We start from the raw sequence: 17,351 nt of genomic DNA on the forward strand, positions 1-17,351 counted from the left end.
CCTGTCTTGACTGTGTCTTCCCTGTGTCCGTGTTTGGTCCTTGCTTACGTGAGCACGTCTATTTGTTACTCTTTTCTTTCTCAGTCCTTAATCCACCATGGGACAGGGACCCTCGAGCCCTAAGCTAGGCTCCCCTCTCTTTATTGTCTTACGGAACTTCAAACAATATAGGCGAATAGCAGAAGGTTATGGGTTTCAGGTTACTAAAAAGAAATTAGCTCTCTTTTGCCAACAGGAATGGCCCACCTTCGAGGTAGGCTGGCCCCCGGAGGGTACGTTTGACGTCTCGGTGGCCGGCCGGGTAAGGGGAATTGTCTATGGTATACCTGGCCACCCCGATCAGGTCCCCTATATCACCGCCTGGATTGATTTCAAACCCCCTTCGGGACCACTACAGGTCCAGGCTCTTTCAAAACTAAGACCAGGAATGGAATCAAAGACGACCTTTAGTCGCAAGCCTCCCGAAAGTCCTAAGGTCGTCACACAGCTTTCTCCTGTCTTACCACCCCCTGATTCTGACCCCCTAGATCCAGCCGAGTACTCCCAGTCCCAGGTTTCAGATCCACCCCCGTACCCAACCTCAGGGTCTCTGAGCCCCTCAGCCCCTCCTCTGATAAGTCCACCCCATACTCGAGCAGGTGCTCCTTATGGCCCTTCTAATTCTAGTTTGACCCCAGATTCCACTGTGTCAGCGTTTCCCCTGAGGCAAGTTCCTTCCCCTCCCAGAGAATCAGGGAGACCGTTCATGGTATATGTTCCCTTCTCCACCAGTGATTTGTACAATTGGAAACAGCAAAACCCATCCTTCTCTGATAAGCCCCAGAGCCTAATCTCCCTCCTAGAGACTGTCTTTTATACTCATCAGCCCACTTGGGATGACTGCCAACAACTCCTCCGGGTTCTTTTCACAACCGAGGAGCGTGACAGGATTCTTTTAGAAGCCAGGAAGGGAGTTCTGGACCCAGATGGACATCCCTCTACTGACCCGGGGCGCCGCAACCACATCTTCCCTGAGAACCGGCCCGACTGGGACCCCAACACTGATCGCGGTAGGGAAGCACTGGACAGGTATCGCCAGTTGTTGCTGGGAGGGTTACGGGCAGCAGCACGGAAACCAACCAATATGTCCAAAGTCAGTGAGGTTAGACAGGGCAAGAACGAGTCCCCAGCTGCATACTTGGAGCGCCTCTACGAGGCATATCGAACCTACACCGCTATTGACCCAGAGGATCCCAATAACCGGAGAGCCATCGTAATTGATTTCGTAGCCAATTCGGCTCTGGACATCCGTCGGAAGCTACAGAAACTTGAAGGTTTTGAGGGTAAAAATCTGACTGAACTCATGGAAGTGGCCAAGCGGGTGTTTGACTATCGTGAAGAGGCTCAAGACAAGCAAACTCGCACGGTCGCAAGGGCGGTAGTGGCAGCTTTAGCACAGGTTCCAGGGGAGGCTCAGAAGCAAGGGTGGAAAGGAAGGCGGGAGGGGCCAAACGCTGGGCGCCCCTATAAGGGTAAAGGCTTGGGAAGGCCTCCTTTAGCTCGGGACCAGTGTGCTTACTGCAAAGCCACGGGCCATTGGAAATCTGAGTGCCCTAATCACGGGCTGAAAGAGAAGGCAGAGCCTTTATTGACTTTGAATACAGACTAGGGGTGCCCCGGCTCAAAGTCCGTTGTGACTCTTGACCCCCTGGAGCCGAGGGTTACTCTCAGTGTTGGGGGTCAACCTGTCTCATTCCTAGTAGACTCTGGAGCTGCGGCATCGGTCCTGAAATCCCCACTGGGCTCCCTCTCATCATCCACTGTGCAAGTCCAGGGAGCTACTGGACGAAAACAGTCTGTACCCCTCACCACTTCTCGGGAAGTCCAGTTAGGGAAGGGCCTAGTTTCCCATTCATTTCTAGTGATGCCTGATTGCCCTTACCCCTTGCTTGGCTGAGATCTTCTGCACAAGCTTCAGGCTGTCATATCCTTTAAGGGACCTAACCCCACTCTCAGGTTCAACCTGCCACAACTTGTTCTCACCTGCCCGTTGTCGGAGGAGTCTCGCCTCCTCCCCCTAACGTTTTCCCCAGACCGCCCCTCGACCACCTCCACCCCTACTTCCCTAACTCTGTTGAACCATTTCAAAGGCTTGGTTCCTGGAGTCTGGGCTGAGACTAACCCGTTTGGCCTAGCAGGACACCAGCCCCCAGTGGTGGTCCAGCTCTCGTCCACAGCAACCCCTGCGCGTGTCCAACAATACCCGTTGACTCGAGCTGCCCTTTTGGGCATCAAGCCTCATATCGATCGACTCTTGGCGGCAGGCATTCTACGACCCTGCCAGAGCTCGTGGAACACCCCCCTACTTCCAGTTCGCAAGCCCGGGTCTGGAGACTTCCGTCCCGTCCAGGATCTACGAGAAGTCAACGCCCGGGTGGAAACTTTACATCATACTGTACCAAACCCGTATACGTTGCTGTCTTCCCTGGACCCTGCTCGGACTTCGTATACTGTTTTGGACCTGAAGGATGCTTTCTTTTCCATTCCCTTGGCACCAGTAAGCCAACCTATATTCGCTTTTACTTGGACAGATCCTAACACTGGGACATCCTCTCAGCTCACCTGGACCCGGCTTCCCCAAGGTTTTAAGAACTCCCCTACACTTTTTGGCTCAGCTCTGGCCTCCGACTTGGCTGCCTTCCGGGTCTCGTATCCGGAGGTCACTCTCCTCCAGTATGTTGATGACCTGTTGTTGGCTACCTCCTCTGAGGCAATATGCAAAGATGCAACTCTCCACCTTCTCCAGTTGCTTGAGGCTTCCGGCTATCGTACCTCTGGAAAGAAAGCACAACTGTGCTCTCAATCCGTTGTTTACTTGGGTTTCAACCTTGTTCCGGCCAAAGGTTACTGTCTCGGGGGCGTGTAGCTACCATTTTGGGCATGACCGCCCCGAGGGACCGCCGCGGGCTCCGGGAATTCCTGGGGATGGCTGGATACTGTCGCCTCTGGATCTTGGGGTTTGCCGAGGTTGCCAAACCCCTATATGAGGCCCTTACTGGTGAACCCACCCAATTTGTTTGGGGACCACGGCAGCAGGAAGCATTCGACAAGCTTCGAAAGGCGCTGTCCAGCATGCCTGCCCTCTCCCTGCCAGACCTGTCCAAGCCCTTCCGCCTCTATGTGTCTGAGTCTCGAGCTGTGGCCAAAGGGGTTCTGACCCAGCCCCTGGGGCCCTGGAATCGTCCTGTTGCCTATCTCTCCAAGCAGCTGGACCCTGTGGCTTCCGGGTGGCCCTCTTGCCTGCGAACTGTGGCGGCCGTTGCCGTCTTGGTTAGGGAAGCCGCTAAGCTCACCTTCGGGCAGCCTCTTGAGATTTCAGCATCGCATCATCTGGAACAGCTTTTACATTCTCCGCCGACAAGATGGATCTCAAATTCACGCCTGACTCATTACCAATCCCTACTCCTCGATCCCGCGCGCATCACCTTTGCTCCTCCGGTCACACTCAACCCGGCCACCCTGCTCCCTGACTCCCCTCCTTCCTCCCCTATACATGATTGCCTGGACACACTGGACTCCATCCACACGTCCTGCCCTGGACTTACTGATGTTCCTTTAACAAACCCAGACCTAGTGCTTTTCAAGGACGGCAGCAGTTTTGTTCAGGAGGGGATCCGTAGGGCGGGTGCAGCCGTGGTCACTCCGGTTGAGACCCTCTGGGAGACCGCTCTACCCCCCGACACATCTGCTCAACGTGCTGAACTCATTGCCTTAACTCAAGCCCTTAGACTCTCTGCAGGCAGGTGAGTAAACATCTACACTGATAGCCACTATGCCTTTGCCACTGTTCATGTCCATGGATATGTATATCTACAACGGGGACTGTTAACCTCGGCGGGTAAGGAGATTAGGAACAAGAGTCAGATCCAGGAGCTGCTGGATGCTGTCTGGCTTCCCAAGGAGGTGGCGGTAATTCATGTTCCTGCTCACACCCGTGGAACTGACCCCCCGTCTCTAGGGAACGCGGCAGCGGATAGGGCTGCCCGAGCGGCTGCCTGCAAGCCCTTGATACCCGCTATGGTCGTGGAACCTGAGGGGATGCTGCCTGTCCAACCATCTTATCAATCCAGTGATCCAGATGGCACCCCTGAAAAGGGGGGATGGAGAAGACACCCAAATGGCTTGCTAATTCTGCCCAAGGCACTGTTGCTACCCCTGTTGATGACTCTTCATAGCCTTACCCACTTAGGCGGAACCCGGCTTTACGACCTGGTAAGCCGACACTTCTACAGCCCTGGGATGAAGCAGGCGGCCAAGGAAGCCGCAAGAAGATGCCTTGCATGTGCCAAAGTCAACCCACGATCACAATCAAGGATACCGACTGATAGACCACGAGAGACATTTCCTGGCGACCATTGGGAAGTAGACTTTACTGACATGGGAACTGGGTTGGGAGGGTACCATTTTCTCCTTGTATTCGTGGACACATTTTCTGGATGGCCGGAAGCATTTCCAGTCAAAACTGAAACTGCAACTGTAGTGGCCAAAAAGCTGTTCTTTGAACTTATTCCTAGATTTGGCCTGCCGGCCTCGATAGGCTCTGACAACGGCCCAGCATTTGTATCCGCAACAATTCAAAGCCTATCAAAGATGCTGGGATTGAAATGGAAATTGCACTGTGCATATAGGCCTCAAAGCTCAGGGCAGGTAGAGAAGATGAATAGAACTCTAAAGGAGCACATTGCTAAACTTAAAATAGAAACTGGCGATAGCTGGGTCAGTCTCCTTCCCTTCGCCCTCCTCCAGGCCCGGTGTACTCCCAATTCCTCAACCCTCTCTTTATCTCCATACGAGATCCTCTATGGAGCCCCTCCTCCTATTATTCCAAGAGTATCTGCAGCTATTCCAGCCCCAGATTTCACTAATCCGACTCTTCTTAAGTCCTTCCAGGCTTTGCGTGAGGTCCAGAACGCTGTGCGCTCAGTCCTGAAAGCTGCAGGGAAAGAACCAGACCCTGCAACTTCATCGGACGCCCTGTCACCGGGAGACTGGGTCCTCACTCGCAAGCTTCCAGCTGGACCAGCCCTGGAACCACGGTGGACGGGCCCGTATCAAATTATCCTCTGCAACCCTTCTGCCGTCAAGGTTGCCGGCCGCAAGGCATGGATACATCAGTCACACATCAAGAAGGCCCCAGAGCCCAACTCCACCGCCTGGACAGCAGAAGCAGTGTCCAACCTAAAGCTTCGACTCTCCAGAACTTGACTCTTCTCTTTCTTTTTGCTTGTGGGATGACTTTGGGTGACCCTTATAGCCCTACCCCATCCAGGTGGATTCCCTCCCGAACTAACGATGGGACCACCGTCCAAGCTCTCACCAGTTACGGAGCCCCCACTTTCAGGTTTGACCTCTGTGCCCTCTTGGGACCAGGATGGAATCAAAACCGGGCTATACGGGACCCTATCGCTGGAGGAAGGGGATACTGCCCCATTATTCCCACCACTCCAACCACACCCGGGGCAGGGGAAGTGAGAATCAGAAGTATTGAATTCTATGTTTGTCCGGCCACGGGGAATCCTTCCTGTCAGGGTAGTAATCACTTTCATTGTGCAGAATGGGGTTGTGAGACTGTGGCCGGGTGGATTCCTAGGGGCGGCCGGGACCCCCTAATCACCCTGAAGAGACAAAGCCCCCTCCCCGCCTCCTGCTGGCCTGGGAAATGTAACCCTATGATCCTAACAGTCAAGTAAGACACTGATGACTCTTGGAATCTCGGGCATTCTTGGGGTTTAAGGTTATACATGACTGGGTGGGATAATGGGGTCCTCTTTACCATTCAGAAAATCGCAGTTCCCGCCCGTACACTCCCAATAGGTCCGAATCCCATCCTTAACACACAAGCCATGTTGACTCTCGCCCCACCATCTGTTAGGGACCTGGTACCAGAGGCTCCCGAAAATCCAGGGACCCCCACTAACCTAGGTTCCCCCATTTTTGACACACTCTCTGCTGTCCACTCATTCCTAAATGTGTCTGATCCAAACATAACCACCTCCTGTTGGCTGTGTCTGAATCCAGCCCCCCCCATTTCGTAGGAATTGCTATCGAACTTAACATCACCTCTGTGGGAAAGTTGTCTTTAAGTAAGTCCAAACGACCCTCTGCCATACCTGCCCGCTGTAACCCAGATAAGCCTAGACTTACCCTAGACGATGTCCAGGGCAATGGGATGTGTTTGCTCGGGCCTGACTACCCGCTGCGGTCCTCCCCGTTCAACACTACGTGCACTTCAGTCATTCTTATTTCCCCCACATCCAAAAGCTCTGACCTCCTGTTAACCGCCCCACCTGGAGTATGGTTCGCTTGTACCAGAGGACTCACCACCTGCATACAGGACATCCGTTTCCTCAACCCGACCGAGCTCTGTGTAGTGGTGCGTGTCTTTCCTCAGGTATATGTCTACTCAGAGGAAGGGGCAGCTGAGCATTTTGGCCTAACTCGCTCCAGGAGGGCTGCACCTATCTTGGTTCCTATATTGGTGGGACTCGGAGTGGCCGGCTCCGCTGCTGTTGGGGCCTCAGCCCTGATACAGGGGAAAGCCAACTACGGTGCCTTGAGTGCACAGGTAGACAGGGACCTACGCTCCTTGGAAGAGCTAGTCTCACACCTTGAGACTTCCCTAGACTCCTTAGCTGAGATGGTTCTCCAGAACCGCCGAGGCTTGGACCTACTGTTCCTCAAACAGGGAGGCTTATGCATGGCGTTGGGAGCAACCTGCTGTTTCTATGCCAATCGGTCTGGAGTTATTCGGGAGTCCTTGCAAGCCCTTAGGCAGCGGTTAGATGAGAGGGACCGCGCACGGGCAACGGGGTCTTCTTGGTATCAGACCCTGTATAATTGGTCCCCCTGGCTAACCACCCTACTCTCCGGAGTGGTGGGCCCTCTGGCCCTTCTCCTCCTTGGGTTACTCGTGGCCCCTTGTCTCATAAAATGCATCACCCGCTATGTCCAGAAACGAGTGCAAGCACTCCAGTTGTTTGTCCTGCGTCAATCCTATGCTCCTCTGGACTCTGATGAGTCCCCCGTCTGACTCTTTTCGTCCGTGAAAAGGTGGATTTTGAAGTGGACTGAGTTGTCACAAACCTAGCCTGACCTCCTTAGTCCCTACCTCAAAGGATTGCGAATCCACGATTGTAAATTCCACTACCTCAAAGGATCGCTAATCCACGATTGTAAATTTCACTACATCAAAGGATTAGTATCTACGATTGAAAACTGTTGGGTATAAAGCTTTGTTATTTCTCTTGCCTGGCACTGTTTCTCCTAGGATTGCATCCAGGGGACAGTCGCCGGCCGGCTCCAGTAAATGCTCTCTATTTTCTAATTTGGCGTGTGTCTGGTTACTCTCGGCCCGTCCATTTCAGATTTTAGCTAATCTATATTTTTAATTTTTTTTCCAATTACATGTAAAAACAATTTTTAATTTGAGTTTCAACTTCCCTCTTGTCCCTCCTCTAGAAGGCAAGCAATTTAATACAGATTATACATGTTGTTATTCAGTAGTTTCCAACTTCATGACCCCATTTGGGGTTTTCTTGGCAGAAATACTGGAGTGGTTTGCCATTTCCTTCTCCAGCTCATTTGACAGATGAGGAAATTGAGACCAACAAGGTTAAGTGACTTGCCCAGGGTCACTAAGCTAGCAAGTATCTGAGGTCAAATTTGAACTCAAGTCTTCCTGACTCCAGGCCCAGTGCTCTATCCACTGTGCCACCTAGCTGTTTAGATCATACATGAGTAGTTGTGCAAAACATTTCCATAATAGTCATATTGCAAAAGAAAACAGTCAAAAAAACAAACAAAAAAAGAAATCCAAGAAAAATAAAAAAACTAAAAAAAAATATCTGCTTTGCTCAGCATCCAGACTCCATCAGTTCTTTCTCTGGAGGCAGACAGCATTTTTCACCATGAGTCCTTTGGAGCTGTCTTGGATCATTGTATTGCTAAGTCGTTCACAGTGGATCATTGCACACTATTGCTGTCACTGTGTACGATGTTCTCCTGGTTCTGTGGAGCTGAACTTTGAAGGAAGTCAGGGAAGCTAAAAGACTAGAGATACGGAGGGAGAACATGGTAGCTTCAGCCTGGGGAAAAACAAATGACTTCCTTTTACTAAGATCCAGCAACATTCGCCTTCTTCCTGTAGCTCACACACAGTTGTCCATCTTCCGGCAAAAATCTCCCAACTCTTTGCACTAACTGTCCCTCAGCTTTCTAGGTGTCTGAGGCTAGATTTGAACTCAGGTCCTCCTGACTCCAAGGCTGGAGCCTATTCACTGTGCCACTTAGCTGCCACTTAGTTGCCCCTCAAATGCCACTTTCTGCAAGAAACCTTTCCCAGTCGTTCTTACAGCCTGTGCTTTCCCTCTAAGGTCCCCTCCCATTTGGCCTGGATATATCTATGTACATAGCTGTTTGCATATTATCTCTTCCATTAGAATGTGAGCCCCCTGAGGGCAGGAATCATGTTTTTTGCCTTCCTTTATATCCCCATAGCTTAGTGAAGCAACTAGGTGGCGCCATAGTGCCTGAAGTTAGGAAGACTTCTTCCTGAGTTCAAATCCTACCTCAGACACCTACTAGTTGTGTGATCCTGGGCAAGTTATTTATCCTCTGTTTGCCTCAGTTTCCTCATTTGTCAAGTGCTGAGAAGGAAATGGCAAACCACTCCAGTATCTTTGCCAAGAAAACCCCAAATGGGGTCATGAAGAGTTGGACATGACTGAAAAACAACTGAACAACACCAACTGTGAGATGAATGAGGAGTTGAAGACAATACTTAAGCTTTGAAATGACTGGGAGAACAGTGGGGCCCCCAACAGTAATAGGAAATTGAAAAGGAGGAGAGTTTGGGGAGAAAGATAATGAGCTCTGTCTGGGACCTGGTGAGTCTGAGATGCCTATGGGACATCCAGCTTGACCAAAATGCAGTCAGTGACGTGGGGCTGGAGCACAGGAAAGAGATGAGGGCTGGGTATATCTAGACCTTGGAATCATGTGCGTAGGGATGATAACGGAACCCGTGAGAGTGTATGGCTAGCGTAGGTAGGAGGGAGAGTTGACAAGGACCAAGGGTAGAGCCTTGGGGGACATGGATGAAAACCCAGCAAGATGGAGGCATGGTCCCACAAAGGAGGACAATCGGGAGAGAAGAGGGTAATGAGAACCTGAAGGAGAGAGGCTGCAGAGAGAAAAGGCCATTGGAGGAGGTGACCACTGGTAACTCGAGACAATGTAGTTTCTGTTGATTGATGAGGTTGGAAACCAAAGTTTAGATGGTCTTGAAAAGAGAGAAGAGGAGAGCTGATATGTCTCCATTTTAATAATATTAATTATAGTGTTTAAAGGGTATGCTTTACAGATAGCATCTCATTTGATTCTCAACACAACCCTGTGAGGTGCATGCTATTATTCCCCCAATTTATAGGTGAGAAAGCTGAGGTTCAGAGCAGTAATTAAGTGTCTCATCCAAGACTATCAGCCCCCTCCCCCTGGCAAACATTTTCACTGTTGTTCAGTTGACTCTTTGTGACCCAATTTTGGGTTTTCTTGGCAGAGATACTGAAGTGGTTTGCCATTTCCTTCTCCAGCTCATTTGACAAATGAGGAAACTGAGGCAAACAGGGTGAAGTGACTTGCCCAGGGTCACACAGCTAGTAGGTGTAATGATGTATCCACTTCACTACCTACCTGCTCCTCAGCAAACACAGAGTCTCTGAACCTTTGCTCGCTGTTCCCTACTGGCCACTAGGTGGTACAGGGGATAAAGTGCTGGGCCTGAATTTAGGTTAGACCTGAGTTCAAATCCAACCTTAGCCACTTACTAGCCTGGGCAAACCATGTCACCTCTCTCAGCCTCAGATTTCTCAGCCATAAAATGGAGATAATAATAGCACCTGCCTGTTGAGAGGATCAACATGTCTGCAGTACTTGGATGAAAACCTTACCGCACAATGCAAATGTTAACTGGGCCGAGAATGCCCTTGTCTCCTCTCTGGGGCCACCTTTTCCAAGAAGCTTTTCCTGCTCCCTCTGTCAGGAGCATCCCTCTCCCTCAGCCATCACACACACATTGTTTCCCATCTCTGCTGCATTTGCTTATCATGGAATATTGTGTCTGTCAACTACTCACTAGAGTGTAAGCTCCATGAGGGCAAGAATCATGCTTTATTAAACCAGGGTTCTTACCTGGGGACTGGGAACTTTTCAATGAAATCTGTTTTGATGCCCATTTCAATATAATTGGTTTCTTCTGACGTCCCCAGCATTTTATTTTATGCATTTAAAACATTAACATTACGCACTGACATAGAAGGGATCCAAGACAAAAAACGCTTAAGAATATCTGAAAGTTATCTCCTCCATTGGACTACGAGCTCCTCGAATGCAGGGCCTTTCACCTTTCTTTGTATCCCCAGAGCTAAACATAGTGCCTGGCACATAGTAGGTGCTTAGTAAAAGCTTGTTGGCACACAGTAGGCATTTAATAAATGCTTGTTGATTGGCACATAGTAGGCACTTAAATGGTTTTAAGTACCTGTTGTGTGCTTGGCACTGTGCTGAGCTCTGGCAATATAAAAAGAGACAAAAGACAGTGTCTGCTCTCAAGGAGCTAATCTGATATAGGAGACAACATGCAAACAAATACATACAGTGCAAGCTACGTATTGGATTAATAGGAGATAATTAACAGAGGGAAGGCATGAGGATTAAGAAGGATTGGGAAAGGTTTCTAGTAAAAGATGGGATTTTATTGGGACCTTAAAGGGAGCCATGGAGGTCAGTAATCTGGGGGGGAGGAGGGACAGCAATCCAGGCATTAATTATTACTTATTTTTCATACAGTGGCACACAGTAGGTGTTTAATAAATATTTAGATAGAGTGCTGGGCTGGAGTTAGGAAGACCTGAGTTCAAATTTAGACTTTAGATACTCCTTAGCTGTGTGACCCTGGGCAAGTCATTTATCCTCTGTTTGCTGAGGAAAATACTAGCATCTACTTCCCTAAGCTATTGTCAGGATCATTTGAGAGGATAATTGTAAAGCACGGTGCCTGGCATACTTATAGTAAGTGCTACATAAAGTTTTAATTATTATCATTATCATCATGATAATCCAAGTTATTTGTTTGTTCTTTGTTTGTCAACGGGTTAAGTGACTTGCCCAGGGTCACACAGCTAGTAAGAGTTATGTGTCCAAGGCTGGATTTGAACTCAGGTCCTCCTGACTCCAGGGCTGGTGCTGTATCCACTGTACCACCTAGCTGCCCCAATTATTCTAGCTCTTAAACTATGTTTCTATGATTTTAAGTGGCAAAGAAAAATATCTGGGCTCAATGCAAGGGAAAACTTCGAGCCATCGTATCTCTCCCCCAGTGCAAAGGGGAGACAGTGAGTGACTCCTTGTCAGATATATCCTAGAGAGATTTCATTTTCAAGAAAGAGTGGGCCTAAAGTTCTTCCCACCTTCGATTCTACCAAACTCTTTGATTCAACCAAAAGTGAAGAAATAAACTTATAAAGTCATGAAATTTAGGACTGTAACAAACCTTAGAGGTCATCTGGTCTGACCCCTTCATTTTACAGAAGGAGAAAACTGAGTTGACTTGGGCGGGGGAGGGATTTGTCCAAGGTCATACCCTCCACAACCGTCTTTTTTTTTCCTGCCCCATCCTCACCTGTCCAAGGCCACAAGGGGAACACCTGAAACAACTTTACATCTCTCTTCAGGGAGGAGTCACACATCTATTGGAGTCAGAGGTTCTGAGTTCGGGTCCTGCCTCTGATGCTTGCTACCTATATGACCTTGGACCAGTCCCTTAACCTCTCTGGGTCACACTTTTCTCCTCTACAAGGGGAGGGAATTGATTTCTATGACTTTGAGTTTCCTTCCAGCTCTGAATCAACGCTCCATGAAACCCCCCTGAGGATGCCAGGCCTCCATCCTGCACCCCTGATCAGTGGCCAGCTCCCGCCCAGCTGATTGGCCGGCTTTGTTCCGGGCAGGTCTGTTGTGCCGAGTGGGCATGATCACCAAACACAACGTGAGGGTCAGCTATTGTACTGTGGAGTCTTTGTGTGGGGACCTATTTTTTTTTCAGGTTGCCCTCTTGTGAGGCCCCCCTGGCTTTGAGATAAACAGACTCGTTTTGAATTATCCTGCTTTCCCAGCACAGAGGAAGACCCCAGTCATGTAGACGCATCGTTTCCGCCACCAGCTGCTGGGACAACCAGGACATTTCAGGTGAGGCCTCCCCTCCCCTCCCCTCCCATCCTTGGCCTTGACGTACCCGGCCCCAAAGAAGAAATGGTCACCTACAAAGAGGGGGAGAGGGGTGCTGGTAATAGAAGGCAAGTCCAGCATTTCAACTATGCTCTTTATTTTGCCTGCACCTGTGACTTCAGGGAATGAGCTCCCAATAAAGAAACTCCCTTTGCCGTACAGTTTAATACCTGCTCTACAGCTTAAAGTCTTGCAGAGATGGTTGCTGGGGGTAGGTGGTAAGAGCTTTTATGATCTGGCTGGGGTCATGTCACCAGCACATATTGGAAACAAGTGAGACTTGAATCCAGGTCCCTCTGACTCCCAGACCAGCTCTGTGTCCGTATTGGCTCTCCCATAAAGAGGTGCCCTGTATTCTGCCCCTCTATCTGGGCGATGGAGGCGGCATTTGAACCCAGATCCTTAGCTCCAAAGTTGATTCTCTTTCTCTCAAGCCACAGTGCTGCTGTAGTGCAGCGGGAGGGATATTAGGTACAGATTTAGAATTTAGTTATATTATTCAGCATACTCCAAAGAACAGAGAACTTGGGTTTCAATGCGCCTTGGTTTTACCACCTTTTGCTATGTTATCTTGGGCAAGTCATTTGCCTTAATGGACCTTAATTTCTCCAACTCTGAAATGGAGGGTTTGAATTTCAAGCTTTGAAATCCTTTGACCCTATGAATTTCTTGATGGTGATAGAATAGGAGAGACTGGGTGTTTGATCTTTGTTGGGGAGTGGCTTTGTTGCTTGCGCTTTGACTGGAAGCAGGGGCATGAAAGGAGGGGATCTCTCAAGGTCCCTTTCAGCCTTAGGAGATACTCCCTTGGGGGAGGCCTTGCTCTCCCATTTCCCAGTCGGTGAAGGATTTTGAAGGTCCTCTTCCCTTAGTATGTGGAGGGAGGAGAGCTGATACAGAAGACCAATCCCTCAGCTGATAAGTGGAGGTCTAGGTGGAGATGGGCCAGGGAAGAGCGGAAGGACCACAGGCTGTTGTTTCATGGCATCATATCCCTGAAACTGGAAGGGACCACAGAGGCCATCCATATCCAGCTTCCTCATTTTACAGATGAGGAAACTGAGGCCCAGGCAGCTGAACTGATTTGCCCATGGTCCCACAGGGAGCAATCATCAAAGATGGGATGTGAACCCAGGTTCAAGTGTAGGGATAGAACCTTTCTCCCTTCTTTTGATCACAGACCATTCAATTAATTTAAAAAATTGTGTTAGTATTTTTTATTTTTAAATATCCTTCATTTCCAAAGGTAACTATCCTTGGCTCCTGCCCAGAAAGCCATCCCTTGTCACAAAGAATAAAAAAGGGAAAATTTTTTAAATGGTTCAGCAGAACTAAGCAATTCATCAACTCAGTCTGACAGTGTATGTAGTGTTCTACCTCCATAGTTCCCCACCCTTGCACAGAAAGGAGATTAGTACATTTCTCATTATAATTGCCTAGCTGTCGTTTTCTTTTGTTGTTACTATTCCTATTCTTTCCATTTTCATTGTTCTAGTCATTGTGTATGTTGTTTTCCTGTTCCTGCTTATATTATTCTACACCTTGTCTTCCCATACATTCTCTGTGTCCGCCATGTTGTTTCTCATAGCTATTACGCTCACATACCACAACTTATCTCATCATTCCTCAAATATTTTTCCCTCCAGTTCTTTACTACCACAAAATGTGCAGCTATAAATATTCTAGTGTGTACACAGGGCCTTTCTTCTTCTCTTTGACCTCCCTGGGGTAAATATCCAGCGGTGGAATCTTGGGGTCAAAGGGCATGGACGTTTTAGTCTCAGCATAATTCCATTCTAGAAAGGTTGGACCAGTTCATAGATCTTCATCAAGTGCCTATTACATGCCCAGCCTGTGTCAGGCAGCTGTGTGGTTCAGTGGATAGAGTTCAGGGATTGGGAAGATAGGCGTTCAGATCCTCCCTCTGACATTGTGACCCTGGTGATCTACCCAGCTCAGTTTCCTCGTTTATAAATCAAGGATAATAACAACACCTATTTCACAGGCTTGTTGTGAGGATCTGATGAGTTCATACATGTAAAGTGCCTGTGTAAAGGCTAGCTGTCATTATTAGGTGCCATGCTTTCATATGAAGTAAGAGGGAAGGGTCTTGACCTTTGGGGCAATAAGCCTTTGGGCACATCCCTCCTGGATGAGCAGGCAGAGTAGCAATATGGTAGAGGGGGCAGCGCCCAGTGCTGGACGTCATGAGGCTTGGTTTTGCCATGAATGAGCTGTGTGATCTTGGATAAGTCTCCACCCATTTCTCTGTCCCAGTTTCTTCCTCTCTAAAATGATGGGGTTGGACTAGACGGTCTCAGGTATTTCCTAGTTCTTCGGCTGTGAAGAGGTGTGGAAGGGCCTTCTGCTGCCTTTCTGTAGTTACTCTGCCCAGAAGGGCAGCCCAGAGGAGATTTCTCAGAGCTCTGCCCAGAACTCCCAGCTAAAGAGAGGGACTCCCAGGGCTGGGGTGGAAGGAAGACGGAGTTCCAGCGACTGTGCCAGTGAGAGCGAGGCAGTGAGCGGTGGGCCCTCAGTGGGGCGCCTGGGCTACCGGGAGTTCCAATTAATAGTAATAATAATAATAGCTAGAATTTATATATAGCTTTAAAGTTTGCAAAACATGTGCAAACATGACCCCATTTTAGTCTGCAATTCATAGTTCATAGAGTTAGGCCTCCCTGGACCAAAGATTTTCATAGATTTAGAGTCAGGAGGGACCTCAGAGACCATCTAACGCCGCTCCTTTATTTTACAGATGAGGAAACTAAGGCCAGATAGGATCATAGATCCAGATCCGAAAGAGACTTCAGTGGCTATCTGGCTCAACAACCCCCCCCCCCCCCCCCCCCGCCATTTTACAGATCAGAAAATTATGGTCCAGGGAGGGGGAGTGTCTTGCCTGGGGTCACATAGCTAGTTAGTAATTTAACTAAGTGATTTATAGGATCTGAGATTTAAAGCTGGAAGCAACCTCAGAGGCCATTTGAGCCATTGAACAATCCCATTTTACAGATGAGGACACTGAGGCCCAGGGAGGCTAAGTGACTTATAGGATCACAGCTCTAGAGGTGGAAGGTATCTCAGAGGCCACCTGGCCCAATGTCTTCATTCTACAGATGTGCAAAATAGACAAGGTCACGGGGCGGGGAACTTCTATTTTAATAATGATGAGCCGCTGCAGAGTTTATGAGACCCAGAGGAACCTAGGGGTTTAAGTTACTTGTCCAAAGTCCTATAGACAGTAAGTGGGAGGGAGGGGGAATTGGAACCCAGGTTCTCTGACTCCAGAGCCAGTCCTGTCTTCGCCGATCATCTGTTATACGACCTCAGGCAAAAATCTTTTAATAGTTCTGGTCTCTCTCTGTTTCCTACAAAACAGAGGCAGTAGTCTCTGCTTCTCTCTCCCTGTGCCAGGTGATGTGAAGGTAATGATAGTAATAGCTGACATTTCTTTTTCTGTTTTGCCATTATCTCCTGACAGCAATGGTGTGGGGTAGAGGCTATTATTATCCCTATTTTACAGATGAGGAAACTGAGGCTCCCAGGGACTGAGTCACATATCCAGGGCCACACAATTAGCATTTAAGGTGGGATTTGAACTCTCTCATCTTCCCAGCTTGAAGTCTAGTGCTCTTTCCATTATGGTAAGTGGTCTCTAAAGGATAGTATCTAAGGAAGCTTTTGGGACAGACATGTGCCTTTAGTTGTCCTAGACTTATGTCTCTGCATCCTATTTGGCCCTACTCAGCTCTTCTGGAGTCTTCATTATTTAAAGTGAGACTTCTTCAATTCAATAAACATGTCATCGATTCTCAGAACTAAAAGGAAGTTCAGGGTCCCTCTAGTGTAACCCTACTGTGAGCAGATACTGGGGATACAAAAAAAAATTAAAGAAAACTAAGTCCTACTTTCAAGGAGCTTCCACTCTAATAAGGGGGAATTCTTGGGTTGGTATGGCCCCGGAAATGTCAGTCTTCCTACTTGTAAGCAATATGGGCCTAGGCTGACATTTATCACATTTTCCAAGTTTTCTTGAGAGGTTTTCTTTCCATCATTACTCTCTTTGTCTTACAACTCTCTGAATCAGGAAATTCTGCCTGCTGCCTAACTTTCATCCTTCAGAAGTCAATTTCAGACCATTTCCACTTCTTTAACCTTATGAGAGATGGAAAACAATTGGTCTCCCTTCTCTGATCCATCACAATAGATTTCTTTAATCAGATTTCTTTCTTTCTATCTTTTTTTTTTAAACTAGGCTTGTCATTCATTAGAATAGGGAACTTCCAACGAGGAAACTCCCTCTACCAAGGCAAGTCAGTGACTATTGGACAATTTATGGTCTTAGAGGGTCGGTTGGGTCATGGAGAGGTTAAGTGACTGTCCAGCCTACCTTGTGGCTAATGAAATAGGCTTCATTTTGTATTCTTGCTCACTGCTGGCTGCCTTTGTTTGGTGAGAGAAGGAAGTTATCAGGTATCTTGGCCTCTCAGGCTAATTCCTGGGATGCCCCTCCTCCCAGGCTGGGGGAAAAAGCCTTGGGAAAGAAGTCATTTGGAAATGACTGCTTCCTTTAGTTCTAACCCTAGGTTCCTTCTCAACTTGTTTCCTGGAGAGTTTGAAGAAAAAGAGGGAGATGGGAGAAAGGGAAAGAAAAAAAGTCTGGGAAGTAGAAAAGGGAGTGTGGGGATGGAGATGGGGATGGTGATGAGAATAAAGGATTTTTTTTTCCTTTCTCCTTAGCTGATGGCTAATTTAGTAATTACTAGTAAATCAAACCAGATTGTATGTTTTTGAGGGCTGGGTCAATGTAGGGGATATAAGAAGCGTAAACCAACATCCCTGTGCTCAAGGGGCTTACAATCAGCCCAATGTGGTAGAAAGAATCCTGGCTTTGGGTCAGAAGACCCGGGTTGTTCCAATCCTAGCCTTGTGATATCTTACCTGGGTGACCTTGGCCAAATCTTTTCTGTTTTCTGAGACTTTATTTCTCTATTTCTAAAATGAAGTGGTTAGACTAGAAGCTGTCT

At 48.4% G+C, this 17,351-nt stretch overlaps 1 protein-coding gene across 1 annotated transcript; it reads left to right on the plus strand.

Annotated features, from left to right (window-relative positions):
• Positions 1 to 97: 97 nt before the first annotated feature.
• On the plus strand, positions 98 to 5,244 carry LOC114042928. Its single transcript, XM_027861708.1, is given in 4 exon segments — positions 98 to 1,417; positions 1,649 to 2,867; positions 2,870 to 4,302; positions 4,834 to 5,244. Coding segments are annotated over 4 exon segments (4,383 nt in total).
• The last annotated feature ends 12,107 nt before the right edge of the window (positions 5,245 to 17,351 follow it).

Source organism: Vombatus ursinus, unplaced genomic scaffold (assembly GCF_900497805.2).
Source record: "Vombatus ursinus unplaced genomic scaffold, bare-nosed wombat genome assembly UNPS02014768.1, whole genome shotgun sequence".
Lineage (NCBI taxonomy): Eukaryota > Metazoa > Chordata > Mammalia > Diprotodontia > Vombatidae > Vombatus > Vombatus ursinus.